The sequence below is a fragment of the Phycodurus eques genome, chromosome 12 (genome assembly GCF_024500275.1).
Source record: "Phycodurus eques isolate BA_2022a chromosome 12, UOR_Pequ_1.1, whole genome shotgun sequence".
NCBI classification, from domain to species: Eukaryota; Metazoa; Chordata; class Actinopteri; order Syngnathiformes; family Syngnathidae; genus Phycodurus; species Phycodurus eques.
In genome coordinates, this window is record NC_084536.1 from 8,203,950 (window position 1) to 8,226,224 (window position 22,275).

Below are 22,275 nucleotides of genomic sequence, written 5' to 3' on the forward strand. Positions count from 1 at the left end.
GGTGCAGTACAAGAAAGGGCACGACGAGCGCAAGGCCAAGTACACCGCCCTGGCCGACCCCCCCGACGTCGAGCTGGCCAAGAGAGTCTCCGACCAGCGCAGCGATGTAAGACGAATCTAGCGCCTAATACAAAGAATGTACTGTATCCCCTAATTTGGGGAATGGGAAACTCTAAAAATCAAATGCATGTCCTGTATCGCCAAAATCCAAAGCCATTTGACTTCAAACGTCAGAAAAACAATCAAAACAAATACAAAAAGCAATGTAGTGATGTGGCGACTGCTTGTTTGTTTGCCCTCAGTTGAAGTACAAGGAGGCGTACAACCAGGACGTCAAGGGCCAATGGTGCGAGACCCCTTACTTCGACGTGGCCATGGCCCGCGTGGCCATGGAGAACCTCAGCAATGTGAGACAAACACACACACAGAGAGAGAGAGAGAGAGAGAGAGAGAGGACGTAACCGCTAACCTTTCGTTTACCCTTTCAGAGGAGATACACGCAACATTACGAGGACAACAAAGACCAAATCAACTTCTTGCAAACTGAAACGCCCGTTTACGACACCCACAAGAAGCTCAGAGCCTCCGCCAGCGATGTAAGTGCCACAAAATCATTAGCACTACTACTCATTTATTCTCCCAATCAGACTACTTCTTGCTTAGAAATATACCCAAATAATGAGGCGTAAAATATCGACTCTATTCTTGAAATCACACCTCATAACTCCACAACGTTTTAAGTCAAATTATGACTTTAGTCTCACAATAACACAAATTACTGTCTCATGAATCTACTTTGGAAAAATAATCCTCAAAATTGCAACTTTATTCGCACATTTTTTTCCCTCATATTTGCACACTTTTGTTCATTAAAAATATGACTTTGTTCTTGCAGAAACACTTTATTTTTCCTCGTGAAAATTCCGACTTTACTTTCACAGTAACAAATTCTTTTCCCGTGAATTTATATATTTGGACTTTAGTCCCGTGATAACACAATTTTTTTCCTCGTGAATGTACTTTTTTTCAGTAAAATTACGATTTTATTCTTTTGGCAATATTTCGACTACATACTCGCAATAACAGAAAATGTTTCTCATTAGTCTTGCAAAATTAAGTAGAATTCCATCTTTATTCTTGTAAAGAATTTTTTTCTTGTATATGTACAATTTTTGCTCAGTACAATTATGACTTAGTTCTCATAATTTCTTTTCTCACAAATGTTTGTCAGTAAAAAATGCAACTTGTTTTTTCTTGTAAATCGAAACAAAATTCTGTCAAATGATGCCTTCATCCTCGCAATAACCTTTTTTTCCCTCCTAAAATCACATTTTCAATTCTCACAATAATCAAATGTCATTATTTTCCCCAAACAATTGTCTCTGTGCGGCACGGTGCTCGATGGCCGGGATAGGCCCCAGCACGCCCGCGACCCTCGTGAGGATAAGCGGTACGGAAAGTGAATGAATTTTATTTACGTTTTCCTAGGTGCAGTACAAGAAGGAGTATGAGAAGACAAAGGCCCAGTCGGACTACAAAACACTCCCGGCCACCGAGAACCCTCTGCTCAGGCAGCTCAGATACGCCGGCACCATCCTCAGTGATGTCCGTGGCACACATTCACTTGAAAATTTGAGCCACGGACAATTAGAGTGGGCTATCTCCATTTTTGTCCTTTTTGCGGGAGACCGATTTCAGGTTTTACGGCTGCAATAAAACGTGACGGATTTATGTCTTGCTGATGTTTATAGCAATAATTATTTCTTCAGGATACCCGTTTCTACGGAAATTGCCTTTTTCCTCAAATTTGGACCTTTTAGACTTGGATCATATTGCCTGGACTTCGATCCACAACGGAGGTACTGTCATCATCTTCAATTTCATAGGTTGGATCACAGCGAGTATAATCTAGGTTGCGTGAAAGAAAAGAACCTGGGATTAGAAAAAAAGGTTCAGTGCGATAGTTGTCCAAGTCCAAACATCTGTCAAATCTATCAATAGTTCATGAAAGACGATAAATAACATTCACTTCTCCCAACGTACAGATGCCCTGGCTCCCAATCCGTACCTCACTTTCTGCTGGCCCGGGAAAAGTGCAACATTGGAACTGAACCTTGATTTAGACCAGGATCCATCTAGTCTAGAGAAGAAGATGTGCCTCTTCTCTATTCCTTTCTGCACTTGATTTAACACAATGACAAACATGGAGCTTGCCCACTCTATTTCTCAGTGGCTCATTTCGAGTTCCAAGTGGGAAAAGTAGTTGAGGTTTTGGTCTTTCGTGGTCTTTTGCAGAAAGTGTACAAGGACAAGTACGAGAAGTCTCGAGGGTCCAGCATCAACTACTGCGAAACGCCCAAGTTCCAAATGGACTCGGTGCTCAAGCAGTTTACGGACGTAAGAACGACAACATGCTTTATTTCTTCCAAAAACCTTTTTTTTTCTTTCTCTCACTAACGCAATTTCTTTGGGGTCATAAAATCTTCACACAATATTAAGACTTTTTCACATGGTAAAAACGAAGCCTTCTCTCAAGATCACGCAAAGTGTCTCATAAAATTACAACTATTGTATAATAAAATCACAACTTCAACTGTGTGATATTGTGCAATTTTTCCTCACAAAAATTACAACTGTATTCTGGCAGTAAGACCATTTCACTCTCGTGAAATTGGAGTTTTTGGGGGGTAAAACTATGTTATTCTCGCAAACCCCCCCACAAAATTACACAGTTGTTAGGAGAAAAATGACATCTTTATTCCTGCAATATCAAAACCCTTTTGCCTTGTAAAAGACAGTTTATTTGTTGTAAAAAAAAAAAAAATAATAATAATAATTTTAAATCAGTAATCAAATTATGTCTATATTCGCTCGATCGTACCATTTTTTCTGTAAAACTTAATTCTCACCATAACACAATTTCTCCTAAAATTACAACTTTTTGTTCTAAAATTCTAGCAATTTTTTTGTCTTGTAAATTGACAACTTTTTTGATAGTAAAATCATCTTGATGATGACTTTATTTTATTCCACTTTATTCCAGCAATAACAAAATATGTTGTCATAAAATTACCGTTCTTTTGTTATAAATATACAACTTTATTCTTACAGGATCACAATTTCTTTCTTGTAAAATGACCAATATTTTGGTCGTAAAATCGTTTATTTGAGCAATATGACAACTTGTTTCTCACAGAAGAAATGATACCTTTATTCTCTCAATAACACATTTTTTTGCTTTGTAAAATCTTTTCTTTTTGGGTTGTAAAATCATCTTTTTATTCGAGCGATAGTACAAGTTTATTCCTCATAAAAATGAAATGTTATTCTTTCACAATGTCTTTCTTGTACAATTACAACTTTACTTTACAACTTTATTCTCGTTATACTTCTTTTTCCGGTCTTCATTTATAGAAAACATTTCAAGGAATCACAATCGATCTTTGATAAATCATCGCATTGTATTTCCGCAGATGCGCTACAAGGAGAAGTATGACAATGAGGTGAAGGGTCACTACCTGGGCAGCTACGAGGATCTCTACATGCTCCACTGCCAGCAAGTGGAGGATATGAAGAAACAGGTTCGATCCATTGTGGATATTGCCATTCCCAACCATCATTTGACTCTTCCCTGTCATTTAGCATACTTTTGTTTTTGCAGAAACTGTACAAAGCTGACTACGAAGACATGAAAACACAATGTTTCTTCCCGCAAACCATCACGCCCGAGTACGAAGCCACCAAGAAGCTGGGGGATTGCAAGGATGTAAGGAGGGCCATGGATTCAGGACTCAAGATATAGGGCCACGGATATCCTCTTCTGGTGGAGTCTTAACAGCAGTTTTTCTTGGATTTTGCAGAATGTTTATCGGCAGCATCCGGACAAAGTGAAATTCACACAAGTGACCGACTCGCCGGTTCTGGTTCAGGCGGCCATCAACGCCAAGCAGCTGAGTGACGTATGTATGACACCCTAAATCCGGATTCTCAGATTTACCCGGTCTTTGCCTATCCAGGAATAGAGAGCCACATCCTCTACAATATGTCAGATATCCAGATGACTTTTAAAAATGCAGGAAGCCCAGCTGTCCACTTGTGGCCATGGAAACCCGAGCTCGGTCTGGCTCTGGAGTAAATATAGCAAGCGGTGTTCAGCGAGCCCAGAATAGAGCCAGTCATCTGAGACAGGGAGAGCCTACTGGCACATTAGTGCCCTCATACGAGAGTAAAAATCAGTTACAAGAGTTGTATGGTCCACCACATACAGGAGAATCAGTTTCTAACATATTTTGCCCTGTAAATACATTTTAAAATTGTTAATTCAAAACTTTACAAAGACAGGAAATAGATGAATGGATGGGTTTAGCTGAAACCAGTTTTATCTGGATCTGATCCAGATAGCAAATTATGGACCTTAATTAAACTTCTTGCTTTTCACTGTTAGTTCCTAGGTTTCCTCGTATAGTGGTTCACATGGCATCAAGATCGATATCCATGGGGCAAGTAGTCAAGAAGATTGTAGTCTCCTGTGATAGACTCCAGATCCACCCGTTACCTTGACTAGGATAAGCGCTAGAAAATGGATGACGGTTGGATAGATTCACTGAAATGTCAACCCACCTTTTATCTGGGTTATGCATTTGGTAGCAATTGAAAACTACCGGAAAATCCAATTTGAAAATGTCTCATATGGTGGTCAAATCTCATCTGGAAATTCTGGAACGGGATAAAACTTCTTCTTCCTTTTAGCTGGTAAAATCCTAGAAGGGAACCCTTTCTTAATATAATGGTTCACATAGCACCAAGACCACATTCCGCTCAACACCCCTTGGAGAGACAGCCAAGACTTTCGGAAGGGTCCATTCCAGGCTGAGTTGTACTCCCAATCCACCCGTTGCCCTGTACAGGATAAGTACTACAAGTAGAAAAGGGATGAATTTACTTACGTCGACCCAGGATTAATATCTGATCCAAATTAGGCCTTTGGTAGAAAGTGAAACTAAAGAGGGCAACCCGATTTTTAAAATGTCTTATACTCTAATCAGATTTCGTGTGGAAATTTTGGAACTGGATGAAACCTGATCCTTCTTCTGGCTGTTAAGATCTAACCCTGGTTTTATCTGGATCTAATCCCGATTGCACAGTTGGTAGCAATGCAAAATAAAGAGGGTCAATTCTGGGGAGAAATGGGAGAAATGTTTTGCCTTTTCAATCCAGCTGAATAATAAAGGAATTCTTACCTGCCCCAACTCATCTTTACGTGAATTTAGGAAGGTCCTTAGTGATTTGCAGGTGCACTTTGGGAGTCGGCAAACACCGTCAAACACCAAATCTCATCCAGATCGGATCCAGATTGCGGACTGGGTAGCATTATTGAAAAGAAAGAAGGAAAAATGTCCAGTTGCATATATTGCGCTCAATCTCATCCAAATCGTGGAACTGGTTTTAACGTCTTCCTCCTTTTGGTTTGTGAACTCCTAGAAGGGAGCCTAGGTCTTAGCCTAGTTACTTTTATTTGCATTTCACAGTGAGAGTTGGTGCAATACCCTCCCATAAACCTGATGTCTTAAATTTATGAGCCTAATTACTCCTTGGTGAGAGAGATACTCAAGAGTTTGTCATCCACGCAGATCAACTACAAGGCGCAGTATGAAGACACCAAGTGCAAGAACAGTCTGCCTCCAGACTACCCCTTCTTCGTCCAGTCCAGAGTGAACGCCTTCAACCTCAGTGACGTAAGTTACTGTCTCGACAGTTACAGTGAAGACATATTAAATTGAATGAAACCGTCTCTTTACAGAGCTGCTACACATACGACTGGGAGAGAACCAAGGCCAAGAAGTTTGAAGTTAAAGGTGACGCTATCCCAATCCTGGCTGCCCGGGCTCACACCAACATCGCCAGCGATGTATGTATGCCATTCTTAAATATTTTGAAAGCATCAGAATTGAATGACGAGATTTTTTTTTTCTATTATTCTCATAGGTGAAATACAAGAAGGAGTACGAGAAGAACAAGGGTCAGATGGTCGGGGCTCTCAGCATTAACGACGATCCCAAGATACTGCACTCGGTTCACGTGGCCAAAATCCAGAGTGATGTAAAGAAACATTTGTTCATTCCTATATGTTCTCAAACATTTTGAATTCAGGGACTCTTCACAGGCTATGGCTCCCCAGACAAAAGTTTGAGAATGACTGCTTTTGAGACAGGAACTCTTTGATTTACTTGAGTTCTTCTCCCACAGCGTGAATACAAAAAGGACTACGAAAAGATCAAGACCAAGTATCACACGCCTCTGGACATGATGTCTGTCACCCAGGCTAAGAAGTCGCAGGCAGTCGCCAGCATGGCCGGCTACCGCAGCATCAACACCAACTTCTTCTTGCCGCACGATGCCGTGCTGCTGGACTTGGCCAAGAAGGCCAACATCATACAGAGCGACGTGAGTCCGGACTCTAATTAGGAACCGGAGTCAAACAACGGGTAGAGTAACCAAAGCTACCAAAAATGATTTAAATACAACCAAAGTGTAATGAGATACTAACTAAGCTCTATGACTAAAACGTCTGCCTTTGGGTCAGTTTATACCAGAGGTGGGAGACCGTGGCAAAAATCTAGTCGAGTCGAGTCCCAATGAAACTTCATCTTCCATCATGTGTTTTTGCTTCAGAATGAGTACAAGTCTGACTACAACAACTACACCAAGGGTAACCCGTGGGGGACGTTTGGCTCCTTGGATGTGGAAAAGGCCAAAAACGCCGGGGAAATCCTTAGCGAGGTTCTCCATCAATCCGAAAATGTCAGAACAAAAACTGTCAGATGGAAAAATTAACACATGTGAATGTTTTTTTGTGCAGAGAAAATACAGACAGCACCCCGACACTATCCCCTTCACGTCCATTGATGACCACCCTGTCATGATGCAGGCCAAAGTCAACCAGCTCCAGAGGAGCGACGTGAGTCACAATAAGCGCTTTTCCTGCTTCATGTTCAGTAAACAACTCTTTCCCAACTGGTCTATATTTCTCACAGCTGTTCTACAAGCAAGGTCTGGAGGACATCCACCAGAAGTACTCCCTGCCCGCTGACATTCCTGAGTTCCTTCAGGCCAAGTGCAACGCCTACAACATCAGCAATGTAAGACAAAGACCCAATAGTTTGTGACAATTGGAAAAAAAATTGGAACTTATTGAGGTCACGTCTGGTGTGCCTCAAGGGTCCGTACTTGGCCCTAAGCTCTTTGTACCTTTATCAATGATTTAGAGTCAATATTGCAGTTTCTTTGTGCTAAACTCTTTGCAGATGATGCCAATTGAATCCTGTCAGATTTAGATGCAGTTTATCATTAGCAGTCGTCTAGAAATAAGCAGTTTTAAATAGCAGCCCAAAAATGTTTTGTTGTGCATTATGGTTATGCTAACCCAAAGAGCGACTTTCAAGTAGGTGGCATCACAGTCACTTCTATCCATCCATCCATCCATCCATTTCAACACCGCTTATCCTGGTTAGGGTCGCGGGACGCTGGAGCCTATCCCAGCTGGCTTCGGGCGAAAGGCGGACTACACCCTGAACTGGTCGCCAGTCAGTCGCAGGGCACATATAGACACGGACAAGCATTCGCACTCACATTCACACCATCACTGAGTGGGAACTGAACCCACGCTGCCTGCACCAAAGTCAGGCGAGTGTACCACTACACCATCAGTGACTCAGTCACTTCTAATGTAATGATATATAGTTGGTGATTTGGCGGTAGATTTTTCTGAAAATTAAAAAAAATCCCACCATTGTACGACAACTGTAAAAACAGGTTTTGTAAAGGTTAATCTTATTTATTGCCAATTTTAGGAATCGTAACTTTCAGTTCTTAGTGAAGTTATATAAAACATTTGCATCTTATTCGTAATATTGTTACAGTAACTCTCCCACACTCGCAATTTTTCAAAGATGCGTGGCTCAAGTATCCTTTGATTAATTGTGGGCTTGGGGGTAAGAGACCGGACAATTGCCTACCTCAGTCCCTGCTGGTCAATTCACTTTGTCTGGGCTACTCTGCTAAAAAAAAAAAAAAAAAAAAGTTTTTCGGGGGTAAATGTATGTACAGTATGTGATGTTTGTTTAATATTGTTTACTGGTAATTGTATACAATGTTTTGGACTGGCTAACAGTAAACTCAATCTTGATGGCACATTTGTTTTTGACTCATCTTTTGTTTGGTTTTACCATTTCAGAACTACTACAAGTATGCCTGGCAGGATACCATCGCTAAAGGCTACGACCTGCAGCCTGACGCCATCCCCATTGTCGCTGCCAAAGCTGCCAGACATGCTGCCAGTGATGTAAGGTCTTACACGCATACACCAACCACTTGTAGTCCGTTGTCTAAACACCAGAAGTAGGAGTAAATCATATACAGTATGAACGTCATAAGTCTCAAGTCCTAACCTTCAAGTTTCAAACGGTTACAAAAAAACCCAAATAAATCAAGACATTTAAGTCGAGTCCCAACTAAATTTCAAGCAAGTCCCCTCAAACCATTACTTACCCAGTCACAATATTTGCGTCACCTGGCTGCAGGAACATATTCACTCCACTAAGAATATGTTTTCTTTAAAAAACAAAACAAATGGCGGAGTTCTAGAAAATAGAGATTTTCAAATGTAGGCAGGCAAAACCTGTCAAGTCATTTAAGTCAAATCGAGTCTTTGAGAAGTTTTAGTCTCAAATCCTAAAATTTGACGACTTGAGTCTGACTCAAGTCAGGACATGTAACTCGAGTCCCCTACCTCTGATAAACATGACACCGCCCACAGGTCCAGTACAAGAAGGCGTATGAGAAGGAGCGAGGCCACCACGTGGGCTTCCGTCGGCTGCAGGACGACCCCCTGCTGGTCCACTACATGGAGGTGGCCAAGCACCAGAGCGACAAGAACTACAAGAAGGACTACCACAAGGTCAAGCTCAAGTACCACACGCCCGTGGACATGTTGAGCGTGGCCCACGCCAAGCACGCCTCGGCCGTGCAGACCAACACCGGATACAAGCAGCCCCACCACAACTACTGCCTGCTACCGGACGCCATGAACCTGGATCTGGCTCGCACCATGAACTATAACGCCAGCGACGTAAGTTCTAACCTTTTCGCTGGTGGTGGACCTCAATACTTACCTTGACTTAAGAGTGCACCAACCTCCCAGCTTTTCCGATTACGAGCCATCGCTTGGTCCATTTTATTGCTTTGTGTTATGAGCCAACATTTGAGTGATGAGCAAGCAGAACAGATTAATGGCATTTTAATTCATTTCAATGGGGAAAATTCCTCTGACATATAAATATATGGTATTTGGTAGCATTTATAGGATTTGATGGTATAATCTCAACAATTTTACCACAAACATCACATTGATATTTGTAAAAATATCGGTTTTGTGTAACCAACCAACATACTTTGGTTCGTTTTTCTAGTACCAATACAAACAGGATTACGAGACCTCTGTCAAGGGAATGGGTTGGGTGCCGCTCGGCTCCCTGGAGGTGGAGAAGGCAAAGATGGCGGCGGCGGCTCTGGACGAGAGGAATTACAGACAGCACCCCGAAACCATCAAGTTCACCAGTGTGCCCGACTCCATGAACATGGAGCTGGCCAAGGCCAACACCCAGCTTCTCAACGCGGTGAGCACCTCGTTCACAAAGCTCTTTCTTTGGAGACCCTTTTAAGCCTTTTGACACTACTTCCTGGTTTTGACGCCTCTGCAGAAAGACTACAAGGCCAGCGGCGAGAAGTTCAAGCACACCTACAATCTTCCTGCTGATGCTCCTGAACTGATGCAAGCCAGATACAACGCTGTCAACATTAGCAAGGTTAGATGCTTTGGTGATCTTTTTGACCTGTACTGTATATACATTATGTAACAGGTGTCTTTGTAGGCTTTTTATTTTCCAGCAGTATCCTGGCAAGGACAAAAACAAACTGTCTTCTTTTTTATCTGCACGTTAGCTTGCTGAATGATATTTGGATATGATGAGATGGTAGCTGGAGAGCCTCTAACACAGTGATTCCCAGCTAGTGTGCCGTGGGAAATTATCCAATTTTACTTAATTGCTCAAAAAAAAAAAATGTATTTACAAGAAACAATGTATCTTTGTTCCTCTATTTATTCCAGTGAGGCATAGTGACAGACAGAACAAATAAATGCTCTTCTATTTGATGGCAGGAAGCACATACAGTAATTCATGTATCCACTTTTTGTGACATTTTTGTTTGTTGGTGTGCCGTGAGATTTTTCAATTGTAAAATAGTATGTGCCTTGGCTCCATAAAGGTTGGAAATCACTGCTCTAACAAGGTTTCTCAAAGTGTGGTTAGTGGTACGTGGGCTTACTCTAGTGGTACACAAAAGAATCACTGAATTAAATGTTCAACCTGCGCCTAATGTTACAGTGGCCTAAACTCGTTTTTATCCAACATATAACATTTGTTAAGTACAGTTCAGTTGTATTTAGCTTTTTTTGTACAATAGGTGTGCATTTAATCTTTTAGAAGTTTTTTTCAAACATGTATTTAAGTACAATATTTATGTATATTTGATGTGCATTACATTTTAAGAGAATCCTTATTAAGTACAATTATGCCTTAAGATACGACTGATCCGACTTACGAGCTTTTCCAGATACAAGCCATTGTGAGCAAAAACATGAGATGTGAGAGCTGTATGGTGGCATTGAATGCAACACAACTCACTTCACCACAAGCAACGATTTGGCACATCGTGATGAAGTTTTCAAAGAAAGTGGATTAAAGCTGATGATTGGCACTCCCAGTTTAAATTTACTGCCACATGAGACATAAAACAGAGATAATTACACTTTGTGTATTTAAAACAACTACACAACTTTGCCTGATAAAAGTCAGTTTAGTTTAATACTAAAAAACAATGCAAAATGCCCTAGAGGGGCTAACAAATAGCATCAGTGTCGCAATGTTATAAACCTTTAAGTAACTGATTTATGAACACAAACGGTGGGGCAACACATGTAGACAGACAGTATCGCAGTACTCACAGTCATATATTGTTAATCCTTTGCGAAGAATAACCAATATTACTGTACTAAATACTGAGGAGTGATCGTCTACATGTATATCCATATATATGTATTATACTGCCCCCAAGTGGCCAAAGTGCACACACAAGAAGGAGCAACACAATGTCCATTGAATTGAAGCAAAATGTAGCAAAAACAGTAGAATTCTTCGCATTTAATTATGTCATTACTATGTTTTTATAAAGTACATAAAGTGCTATGTTCCTCCGCTGCTTTAATTGTATTTTTATTTTTCTCTTTCTTTTAAATGTTTATAAGCTTTGTTTTCAAATGCTTTTAATTATGTAAAGCACACTGAGTTACCTCATGTGTGAAATGCACTATATAAATACATTTGCTTGGCTTTGCTATGCCTAAAAAAACAGATTACAAAAAATGTATGCTGTTGTGGGATGGCATTCCATTCATTTCAACGGGAAAAGATGGTTTGAGTTTTTTGAGGGCGGCACGGTGGACAACTGGTTAGAGCGCCTGCCTCACAGTTCTGAGGACTGGGGTTCAATGTTCACAGAATTCATTAAACTCCTATTTAAAGGCACCAAAGTAGCTGTGATTTTACAGTATTTGTATACTGTTGTTACACATACAGTACATACATGCGTGCACTCTAACACGGATTTTTATCTTCAGAATTACTACACCGACAAGCACCGTCGAGATCTGCTCAAAGGACATCACATGAAGGAGGACGCCATCCCCATCGTGGCAGCCAAGATCACCAGAGACATTGCCAGCAACGTGAGCTGTTAACGGAATCCTCCACCTCCAGTGATTCCGGAACTGTTCCCACCTGAGGTTTCTTGCCTCTTTTTTTTTGCAGTACAAGTACAAACTGGCCCACGAGAAGGCAAAGGGCCAACACGTGGGCTTCCGTAGCCTGCAGGACGACCCCCTGCTGGTCCACTACATGGAGGTGGCCAAGCACCAGAGCGACAAGAACTACAAGAAGGACTACCACAAGGCTAAGCTCAAGTACCACACGCCGGTGGATATGATGAGCGTGGCCCACGCCAAGCACTCCTCGGCCGTGCAGACCATGATCGGCTACAGGAAGTACCTTCACGACTACTTGCTTCTTCCCGACAACTTGCAGCTGCACCTCTGCAAGGGCATGATGGAGATTCAGAGCGACGTGCGTGCTCTCGCTTTTCATTTGTACCTTTACGCTGAAAAAATGAAATGTGGAATGTGTTACTGGATTTAAGCGGAATTATCTGCCAGTAGAACAGGGAAATTTGACTTGGTAAGATGTTTTTAAAACAAGTAAACATACACCGCAAAAACCTGAAAGGTCAAAAAACAAGGGAAAAAGTAATGAAATGAGGAATATATTACTTCTTTTGAACAAATACATCTGTCAGTTGAACAGGAAAATCATATTTGGTAAGATTATTTCAAACAACTAATCACCGAACTCAAACTGAAAAACTGAAAAAGCTTAAAAAACAAGGAAAAAGTAATTTAGTTGGTTTGGTAAAGTAATAGCTCACTATTTACAGAAAAAGCTCACCATTGCTTAAAGTCAGAAAACTATCATCAATCATATTATTCGATGATATTTTCAGAGGTGTAAGTGGGCATAAATGAGATCACATACATATTTGGTGACGATTGATCGCAGTTTTGAGTAAGTGCTGTCAAGCTTGTGCCCGGGAGACGTCCTCATCACTCGCTCGAGCCAAGCTATCATATACGGTACCGTTGCACTCGCAGTTGAACACAGCAGTTGCAGCAAAGGCATTTGTGACGCAATCAATACAACATTGAGCTCACGAAAACCGTTTACAAATGCGGAAATGATTCTGCAAGAATTACCTCGTGGGGATGAGCTGGCCTTTCACTATTTTCACTCGTTACTGTCTAAAAATAATAATAATAATTCAGACTTTCAGTATAGGTGAAAATTACATTGCAGAATACATAGAGGTTCAATGAGGAAATATCCTCGCCTCCTGCCATCGAGATGTCAGGCTGTGACAGGCTGATGTGTCCAAAATGTGGGCAGGCCAAATGTGGCTGAAAAGCTAATATTTCTTCAGAAAATGAGCCTAAAATTACAACTGAGTCTATTTTCATTTGTAAGGCCAGAACTGTGGAATAAGTGCCAATGTTCACTGTATCAAAGAGTCCCTTCAAAGTCCCTGTTGAATAATTAACAAAATCGCAAACTATTACTTATACTGTAAAAATTCATCTTAAAATAAAACAATAAAAAAAGTAATAAAATGAGGAATGTATTACTTAATTTAAGCAAAACTTTCTGCCAGTGGAACAAGAACATTTGACTGGTTTCTTAACAGAAGAATATAGTTAGCCTAAAAAAAAAAAAAACACAGATTCCCTAAAACTAATGTATTTAAACTAAAAATAAGTAGATTTTTACTGATATGAGGTAAATATTTAAAGTCCCTGTTAAATCATTAAAAGATCTCAAGGTATTACACTGCATAAACTTGGCTGTAAAAAAGAAACAAACTATAAAAACTAAGCTTGAAAAACAAGATACAAGGAATATATTATTCAATTCAAGCAAAATTATAATCTCCATGTCTGTGGTTTTACACAGAATGCTTACAAATCCGACTACACCACCTACTACAAAGGAGCCGGGTGGGTTCCGATCGGCTCTCTGGACGTGGAGAAGGCCAAAGCCGCCAAGGCTGCCCTGGACGAAATCAGCTACCGTCAGCATCCGAGCAAGCTCAAGTTCACCAGCACCAGTGACAGCATGAACATGAGCCTGGCTCTGAGCAACTCCAAACAGCTGGACCACGTACGATGCAATCGGTTTCAGTCTTTTGTGTTGAAAATTGGCACCGGAATTTTACACTGTGCTATGTATTTCACCTGCACAGGCCGCCTACAAAGCTTCTGGTGAGAAGTTTATGCACACCTACCACCTGCCGGCCAACAGCCCCGAGTTCATCCAAGCAAAATTTAATGCTCAGACCCTCAGTGAGGTGAGAGGACAACATTCATGGACGCATTTTTTGACTAGACTGGACACTAATCTGAATGTATGTTTCCCCCCCTGCAGAGTCACTACAAACAAAAGTGGCTGGAAGATATCGCCAAAGGCTACGACTTGAGGGCCGACGCCATTCCCATCCGGCATGCCAAGCATGGCAGATTTATTGCCAGTAATGTGTGTAAAACTACCAATTTTCCCCTTAAAATGGAATTGATTTCAATTTCATTTGATTGACTATGTAACAGGGATTTTATTTGATTTACTACATAGTACTACATAGGAGGGATGTCACAATATTCATGAGATTGCGAAATTAAAAGTGCCTCGATATCGTCGTGGTCTTATCTCGGTATAAAATAATGAGCTTTTGTGCTTAAAATGTAGTTTTGGGTCAGCTATACGAAGCCACACCACGAGAGCGCTTCTCTTCGTCATCTGAGTGTAAACGCACCCAATTGGACTCTTAAACCATGTGACCATGTGGGTACGTCACAAGCAATTAACTGATTGGCTGACTGGCCCACGTGGCCGAAAGGGGACGCGGAAGCATGGAAACTTGTTACGCCGTACTATGCCTGTCAGTGCGTCGCTTCAGTTGAGAGGCGAGAGGCGCCTTGTTGTTCGGGTCGGCCCCTAACCCAGCGAACGCAGACCCAGGGGCCGGATCGGCTGCCGTGGACCTCCGCCTTGCCGTGGTTCGCCCCTCCTCGAACAGAAGTTCCGCAGAATTAATTAACGGTTCCATATTCTGGCTATTTAGACCTCCATAGAGTGACACTCTAACATGAAAGTGTCAATTTATAAAAGTGTCAATTTATTTAAAAAAAAAAAAAAAACACCTTGTTTTTGTCATACGAGTGTCCAGAAAAGGCCCCTCTAACAGCTACTTCTGTTTGACCCAGCTTTGTATCTGCTTTGTCCATATTTGGCTAAGACCACCCCCTTTCGTCCTATTGGTTGCCTCCGTGTAGAAGACCCACTTGTGAGAGCACCCGTGTTTACGTTGACAGCGCTAGCTCGGGAACGGAGAGGTAGGCGGAAAGCGCAGATAAGCTTGAGAAATTCCAATGACCTGATTTCAGGCCTCTCGGCAGAAAAACGTCTGGAGCTCGGGAATGCGTGGACGGTTTAATTCATATTTCACATGTTTACTGAGGCACCCCAGACCCAATATTACATCCCAAGTACTAGAAAAAGTTGGTTTGGTAAAATATGTCACCTTTAAGCATACTGTAACAGTATCACTCTTTAGTGGTGTTCTAATGAGTGTTTATCAAGTCAAAGGTCGTGGGTGAAAGCACATCACACTGAGAGAGAATAACAATTACGACTCCCGTTATGTCTCTCTCCGCCAAACATTCCATTAGTCCCAAAAATTAAATAATAAAATAGGTCCACTATGTACAAATACAGATACAGTATTAATGCAAAAATAAATCATTTTATATAGTTCCCTCTCGTCAATGAAATATCCACATTTCAATGAAAACATTAGAGCGACTGCTTAATTATTTTAAAATATCACGAAGCGGAGGAAACGAAACTAAGTAGGAGTCCCATGATTATTTTATTTATTGTTGCTTGGCTATTTCTAAACCCTCATTGCCTTTCAGAGTGTTCCTGCGTTTCTGGCTTGACTTAAATTTTTGGACTCAAGCAAAGAAACACTGTTAGTATACAGTATCCAATTTCTAATGTTATAAATCAAATATGACAATAAATCTTTGTTAAATTAGTGAACAGACAATTTCTCAATGGATAGTTTTGTTATTGAGAGCAGAGCATGATTATTGGTGTCGCAACCAAAGCGTTTCGGAGGTACCGTATACAAATGTAAATATTGTATGGACGGGGATAGAAGTACACGGTAATATATGATGTGAAGATGTTTTTCTCTCAAAAACCTAATGGGAAAGTGCACAGAAACTACTAAAGCCTGACGAGAAGGATTCAGCCAGTAACAAAAAGAGGTTTTTGGGCTGTCCTGCTTTTGTCTCTTTGCCCACCTGTCCCGTCAACATTACTTCAATACCGTGTGCTTTCCCACAACATCGCTATAATTATTGTACCGTGAGATTAATACCGTGATAGAACCGAACCGTGAGCTATAGATATCGTTACATCTCTACTACGTAGCACCAATTGCCAACAAAAGTTGGCAATTGGTGCTACTAAAATTGGTGCTACTAAAATAAAGTAATGAAGTGATGAATATATTACTTCATTTAAGGAAAACCGCTAATGGAACCGGAAAATTTGACTCAGTAAGATTTTTTTAAAACAACTAAACATACAAATGGTTTTAAAAAAAAATAGAAAAAAAGTAATTGAATTAGGAATACGTTAACTTGAGTCATTCACATGCCAATCGTTTTCAAAGCAGTACCAATATTGCTAGAAGTTGTAGAGCATTTTGACTGATCTGTCAAGTCGCACAGAATATTTTGTTCAGTGACAATACAGCATAAGGAACGAAACCACCAAAAGAAAGGGTCGACTCTCTTCTTTCACCAGAAAAAAATTTTTTTTTTAGCCTTTTGCATTCTCCAGTAATCAGCAGTAGAATGTGTCGGTTTCACCAAACACACCAGTTTCTGACCAAAAAGCTGAAAACAAATTACTTTTTGTGAAAATATTAATATATATAATATATAATATTTTTTAAACAACTAAACAAACATCCATCCATCCATCCATTTGCTTTACCGTTGGACCTCACTAGGGTCGCGGGCTGCTGGAGCCAATCCCAGCTATCTTCGGGCGGGAGGCGGGGTACACCCTGAAACGGTCGCCAGCCAATCGCAGGACACATAGAAACAAACAGCCATTCGCACTCACATACACACCTACGGGCGATTTTAGAGTCCTCAAACAAGTACACTGCAAAAATCCAGCTCATAAAACAAATATGGTACTCAGCAAACCCCAAAACCCCACACCCGATGCCTTAAAAATTAAGTATTTATACTCAAGGAGTGAGGTTAGTGACATATATCACAAAGACAGAAATCAGAACTAAAAATAAAACAAGAACATGCAGGAATTACAACTTGTTTTCAGTCCAACTGAAAACCACACCTAAGTGAGGAGAGGATTAATTAGTAAGCATATAATGTGAGCATCTGACACCCAGAAAGAGTACATCACACAGCAAAACGAGATACACTATGTCATAATGGTGCATTGAATGTACGACACCCGGAATGAAAAAGTCACACTTGCCTTGTTTCGTAGGTGCAATACAAGAAGGAGTTTGAGAAGGAGCGAGGGCACCACGTGGGCCTCCGTAGCCTGCAGGACGACCCCCTGCTGGTCCACTACATGGAGGTGGCTAAGCTGCAGAGCGACAAGAACTACAAGAAGGACTACCACAAGGTCAAACTCAAGTACCACTCGCCGGTGGACATGTTGAGCGTGGTCCACGCCAAGCAGGCCTCGGCCGCGCAGACCATGACCGGCTACAGGAAGACCTACCACAGCAACACGCTCCTCCCTGATGCCATGAACTTCGTTCTTGCGCGTACCATGAACGTCCACGCTAGCGACGTAAGTTTGTCCACAAGTCATTACTTTGATTAAACAAGTCAAGTCATCCAATCTGTCTAAATAGTTACAACATATCCAAGGTGGGAGTCACATTGGGTGTTCATTACTTGGGTTAAGAAGGTCATCAGTCATCCAATCTGTCTTAGTCACAATATATATGAGGTAGAAGTGAGTCACATGTCATGAGCAAGTCTCAAGTCTTAACCTTCAAGATCCTGGAGTTCAGAGTTCTGGTTTGTTTGGCCCAGGAGAGACTCAGTAAGCTCACACCTAAAAACTGGGGGTTCTGGAAGTCTCATAGTGAACTGAAAAGCCATTTATAGCTTTGTAGACCAACAGTAAGGTTTTAAAATCTACTCTTTCATATTGAAAAAAAATAGGAATGGTGTGTTGTGGTACAGATAAGAAATTAATCAGCAGCATTCTGGACCAGAATTTTTTGTCCAGACCTTTAACAAAATCCATAACAATTGTCCAATCTACTTGTCAGAAGATCTACAGTATTATTCTCGAGATTTTCTTCAGGCGATAATAAGCAGTCTTAGTCACAGTTTTTAGGTGGCTTTTCAAAACTTAGTTCTGAGATTCTATCCACTCACTGATGACTTCCTTCTATCTCCAGTGTGAGTATAAGTCCGACTGGAACAACTACATCAAAGGTGTCGGCTGGATCCCGATTGGCTCGCTTGCAGTAGAAACCGCCAAGGTTGGCAGTGAGATCCTAAGCGAGAACAAGTACCGCACTCACCCGTCCAACTTCAAGTACAGCAAGCTGATGGACTCCATGGACATTGCCCTGGCCAGCGTCAACAATCAGATCATGGATAAGGTGCGACGCAATTAGGCAATTAAATGAAGGCCAAGCAACTTGTCAAACGGGACATGTCGTCCTGGTGCTCATCTGTTTTTCCTGTGCTTTTCATTGATAGAAAGCTTATACAGCTGCTTGGGAAAAGGATAAACGGACAGTCCACATTATGCCAGACGCCCCTGAGATTGTCTTGGCTAAGGCCAATGCCATCACCATGAGCAATGTAAATTCACCCCGAAATGTCACACTATATGTCAATAGTTGATCGTATACTCTGAAACTGTTTTTCATGTAAGTACTGATGTGTATTTCTTGCAGAAACTATACAAATCCGGTGTGATGGAGATGGCCAACAAGGGCTACAATTTGAAAGCAGATGCCATTCCCATCGTAGCTGCCAAATCAGGAACAAACATCGTCAGTAACGTAAGTCACAAACAAATATTCCTGAACTGCAACAAAAGCCATTACACACTATCAACTTACTCACATTACTCGTCGTTGCAGTTCAAGTACAAACTGGCTTACGAGAAAGCACGAGGGCACCACGTGGGCTTCCGTAGCCTGCGGGACGACCCCCTGTTGGTCCACTATATGGAGGTGGCTAAGCTGCAGAGCGACAAGAACTACAAGAAGGACTACCAAAAGGCCAAGCTCAAGTATCACTCGCCGGTGGACATGTTAAGCTTGGTCCATGCCAAGCAGGCATCGGCCGCCCAGACCATGGCTGGCTACAGGAAGATCCACCACACCAACGCTCTCCTCCCCGATGCCATGAACTTCGTGCTGGCTCGTACCATGAACACCCAGTCTAGTGATGTAAGTTTACCTCCGAGCTCAAGTGCACACCATTGTAAATCAATTACTTGTATAGAACCGTTCATCAGAGGTGGAAGTAAGTCACATGTATCGTACAAGTGATAAGTAAGTCTCAAGTCTCGACCTTTAAGTTTTAAGTCTCAAGTTACTCTGGCAAAAATCAACCAAGTCGAGTCCCCACTAAATTTCAAGCAGGTCAAGTCGTTACTTGGGTTAAACAAGTCTTAAGTCAAATCATACAACCTTACTCTGACACAACAGAGATGTGGGAGTAAATCACATACTGTATGTGCAAATCACAAATAAGTCTCAAGTCTTAACCTTCAAGTTTCAAGCAAGTCCCAAGGGGGCATCAAAAATGGTACAGAAGGCCGCATCTGGCCCGTGGGCCTTGAGTTTCACACCTGTGTTCAAAAGGTGTTCTTCTGGGTAATAAGAAGACTTAGTCACAACTTTTAGGTAGCTTTTAAAATTCTGGTCCGGTGGCTTTTAAAATTCCCGTCCGAGATACAGTACATTTATTGATGACTTCTTTCTCTTTCCAGTGTGATTACAAGTCAGACTGGAACAACAGTGTCAAAGGTAGCGGCTGGGTCCCTATTGGCTCACTTGCAGTAGAAACCGCAAAGGTCGGCGGTGATATCCTAAGCGAGAACAAGTACCGCACTCACCCGTCCAACTTCAAGTATAGCAAACTGATGGACTCCATGGACATGACTCTGGCCACGGCCAACAATCAGATAATGAATAAGGTGCGGCAGAGTTAAATTGATCTCTCTTGCTTACCCACCAAAAAATATAAATGTCTTGGAATTCATTTTCAGAAAGCTTATACGGCCGCTTGGGAGAAGGACAAACTGACGGTCAATATCATGCCGGATGCTCCTGAGATTGTCTTGGCCAAGGCAAACGCCATCACCATGAGCAACGTAAGATGAATAATGCAGTGAATTCTCATTTCAGCTACATGATCGTCTTACTTCCTTCCACAGAAACGGTACAAAGCTGGCCTTATGGAAATGGCCAACAAGGGCTACGACCTCAGGGCAGACGCCATCCCAATTCTGGCCGCCAAGTCTGGTACCAACATTGCCAGCAATGTGAGTGTGGAAATTAAATTAATACAGCGGTACCTTGACATACAAGTACCCCAATTTACCAGTTTTTCGAGTTGTGAGACATCGCTTGGTCAATCTTTTTACATTCCAGTACAAATACAAGCTGGCTTACGAGAAAGCTAGAGGCCACCACGTGGGTTTCCGTAGCCTGCAGGACGACCCCCTGCTGGTCCACTACATGGAGGTGGCCAAGCTGCAGAGTGAAAAGAACTACAAGAAGGACTACCACAAGGCTAAGCTCAAGTACCACTCACCGGTGGACATGATGAGCGTGGCTCACGCCAAGCACGCCTCGACCGTGCAGACCATGACTGGATACAAGAGGCTTATCCCCCACTACACTGTCCTGCCTGATGCCATGAACCTGGAACTGGCCCGGAACATGCAGTTAATTGCCAGTGATGTAAGACCCCTATAAGAAGCTTAACATTATTTTAATTGCAGTACAGTAATCCTCCATTTCCCCGTTGTGATAAACCACAAATAATTGACACCCCTCCCCCCCAAAACAAATTGTATAATTCAATTCAATTGACATTGAAGGACACTGAAGGAACATGTCCCACTTCTCCTACAGAACCAGTACAAGAGTGAGTATCACAACTACATCCGAGGAATTGGTTGGGTTCCCGTCGGCTCACTGGATGTGGAGAAAGCTAAAACAGCCGGCCAGATCTTGAGGGACCATGGATACCGCCAGCATCCCAGCACCTTCAAATTCACCAAGGACATGCACTCCATGGACCTGGCACTGGCTACTGCCAACAACCTGGTCATGGATAAGGTACTGGAAAGGACAAAAAGATCTGTTTTCTGTGTGTGACAACTCAAAGGGACTTGTGCTTCCAGCAATCTTACACCAAAGCCTGGGACCATGACAAGAGAACAAGTCACATCATGCCTGACGCAATGGGCATTGTTTTGGCTCGGGAAAACAATAAAAACTACAGTGAGGTGCGAACTTTATAACTGTTATTACTTACACACACAATTGCTGCACATTATTTACAAACAATTTAAAACTCTTATTTCCTTGTTGTCATCAGAAACGTTACAAACTGGACAATGAGCTGGCCAAGAAGAAGGGTCACAATCTCCATGCTGATGCTATCTCCATCCAGGCGGCTAAAGCCTCAACTGTTATTGCAAGTGACGTAAGTACATTTTTCTTCTCCTTTTCCTATGGGCTTAACCCTATACAGGGGTCGCCACAGTGAATCATCTTCTTCCATCTTGCACTGTCCTCCGCATCCTTTCTTGTAACTCCAGCTACAGTATTTTCCCTCACTACATCCAGAACGGTGGCACGGTGGCCGACTGGTTAGAGCGTCAGCCTCACAGTTCTGAGGACCCGGGTTCAATCCCCGGCCCCGACTGTGTGGAGTTTGCATGTTCTCCCCGTGCCTGCGTGGGTTTTCTCCGGGCACTCCGGTTTCCTCCCACATCCCAAAAACATGCACACATTAATTGGAGACTCTAAATTGCCCGTAGGCATGACTGTGACTGTGAGTGCGAATGGTTGTCTGTTTGTATGTGCCCTGCGATTGGCTGGCAACCAGTTCAGGGTGTACCCCGCCTCCTGCCTGATGACAGCTGGGATAGGCTCCAGCGCGCCCGTGACCCTAGTGAGGATAAGCGGCTCAGAAAATGGATGGATGGATACAACCAGAACTCTTTTCTTTGTTGGTCTTTCTCTTTGCCTCATAGCTGGTGGCTCCATTTCCATCATCCTTCAATTGATATAGCCAGTGTCTCTTCGCTGCACGTCCAAACCATCTCAATCGCGACTCTCTGGCTTTGTCTCTAAATCTTCCAGTCCCTGTTGTGCCTCTGATGAGTTTATTCCTGATCCTGTGATCTTCATCACTTCTAAGGAGATTCTCAGTATCTTCAACTCTGCCACTTT

General features: G+C 42.1%; 1 protein-coding gene across 14 annotated transcripts in view; it reads left to right on the top strand.

Annotated features, from left to right (window-relative positions):
• The window catches only part of neb (nebulin), a 96,951-nt gene that overhangs the window by 9,872 nt on the left and 64,804 nt on the right, over nucleotides 1-22,275 (top strand). For all 14 annotated transcript variants that reach the window (XM_061691308.1, XM_061691298.1, XM_061691301.1 and 11 more), the window contains exons 10-45: nucleotides 2-106; nucleotides 303-407; nucleotides 489-596; nucleotides 1,489-1,605; nucleotides 2,296-2,397; nucleotides 3,474-3,581; nucleotides 3,662-3,766; nucleotides 3,861-3,959; nucleotides 5,631-5,735; nucleotides 5,801-5,908; nucleotides 5,986-6,099; nucleotides 6,247-6,444; nucleotides 6,673-6,780; nucleotides 6,860-6,958; nucleotides 7,035-7,139; nucleotides 8,234-8,341; nucleotides 8,816-9,127; nucleotides 9,468-9,674; nucleotides 9,759-9,863; nucleotides 11,735-11,842; nucleotides 11,925-12,236; nucleotides 13,671-13,877; nucleotides 13,960-14,064; nucleotides 14,142-14,249; nucleotides 17,310-17,621; nucleotides 18,244-18,450; nucleotides 18,551-18,655; nucleotides 18,751-18,858; nucleotides 18,940-19,251; nucleotides 19,797-20,003; nucleotides 20,076-20,180; nucleotides 20,244-20,351; nucleotides 20,461-20,772; nucleotides 20,947-21,153; nucleotides 21,219-21,323; nucleotides 21,416-21,523. In XM_061691308.1, the coding sequence (XP_061547292.1) occupies nucleotides 2-106; nucleotides 303-407; nucleotides 489-596; nucleotides 1,489-1,605; nucleotides 2,296-2,397; nucleotides 3,474-3,581; nucleotides 3,662-3,766; nucleotides 3,861-3,959; nucleotides 5,631-5,735; nucleotides 5,801-5,908; nucleotides 5,986-6,099; nucleotides 6,247-6,444; nucleotides 6,673-6,780; nucleotides 6,860-6,958; nucleotides 7,035-7,139; nucleotides 8,234-8,341; nucleotides 8,816-9,127; nucleotides 9,468-9,674; nucleotides 9,759-9,863; nucleotides 11,735-11,842; nucleotides 11,925-12,236; nucleotides 13,671-13,877; nucleotides 13,960-14,064; nucleotides 14,142-14,249; nucleotides 17,310-17,621; nucleotides 18,244-18,450; nucleotides 18,551-18,655; nucleotides 18,751-18,858; nucleotides 18,940-19,251; nucleotides 19,797-20,003; nucleotides 20,076-20,180; nucleotides 20,244-20,351; nucleotides 20,461-20,772; nucleotides 20,947-21,153; nucleotides 21,219-21,323; nucleotides 21,416-21,523 (5,454 nt within the window). The remainder of the gene's footprint in view (nucleotide 1; nucleotides 107-302; nucleotides 408-488; nucleotides 597-1,488; nucleotides 1,606-2,295; nucleotides 2,398-3,473; nucleotides 3,582-3,661; nucleotides 3,767-3,860; nucleotides 3,960-5,630; nucleotides 5,736-5,800; nucleotides 5,909-5,985; nucleotides 6,100-6,246; nucleotides 6,445-6,672; nucleotides 6,781-6,859; nucleotides 6,959-7,034; nucleotides 7,140-8,233; nucleotides 8,342-8,815; nucleotides 9,128-9,467; nucleotides 9,675-9,758; nucleotides 9,864-11,734; nucleotides 11,843-11,924; nucleotides 12,237-13,670; nucleotides 13,878-13,959; nucleotides 14,065-14,141; nucleotides 14,250-17,309; nucleotides 17,622-18,243; nucleotides 18,451-18,550; nucleotides 18,656-18,750; nucleotides 18,859-18,939; nucleotides 19,252-19,796; nucleotides 20,004-20,075; nucleotides 20,181-20,243; nucleotides 20,352-20,460; nucleotides 20,773-20,946; nucleotides 21,154-21,218; nucleotides 21,324-21,415; nucleotides 21,524-22,275) is intronic.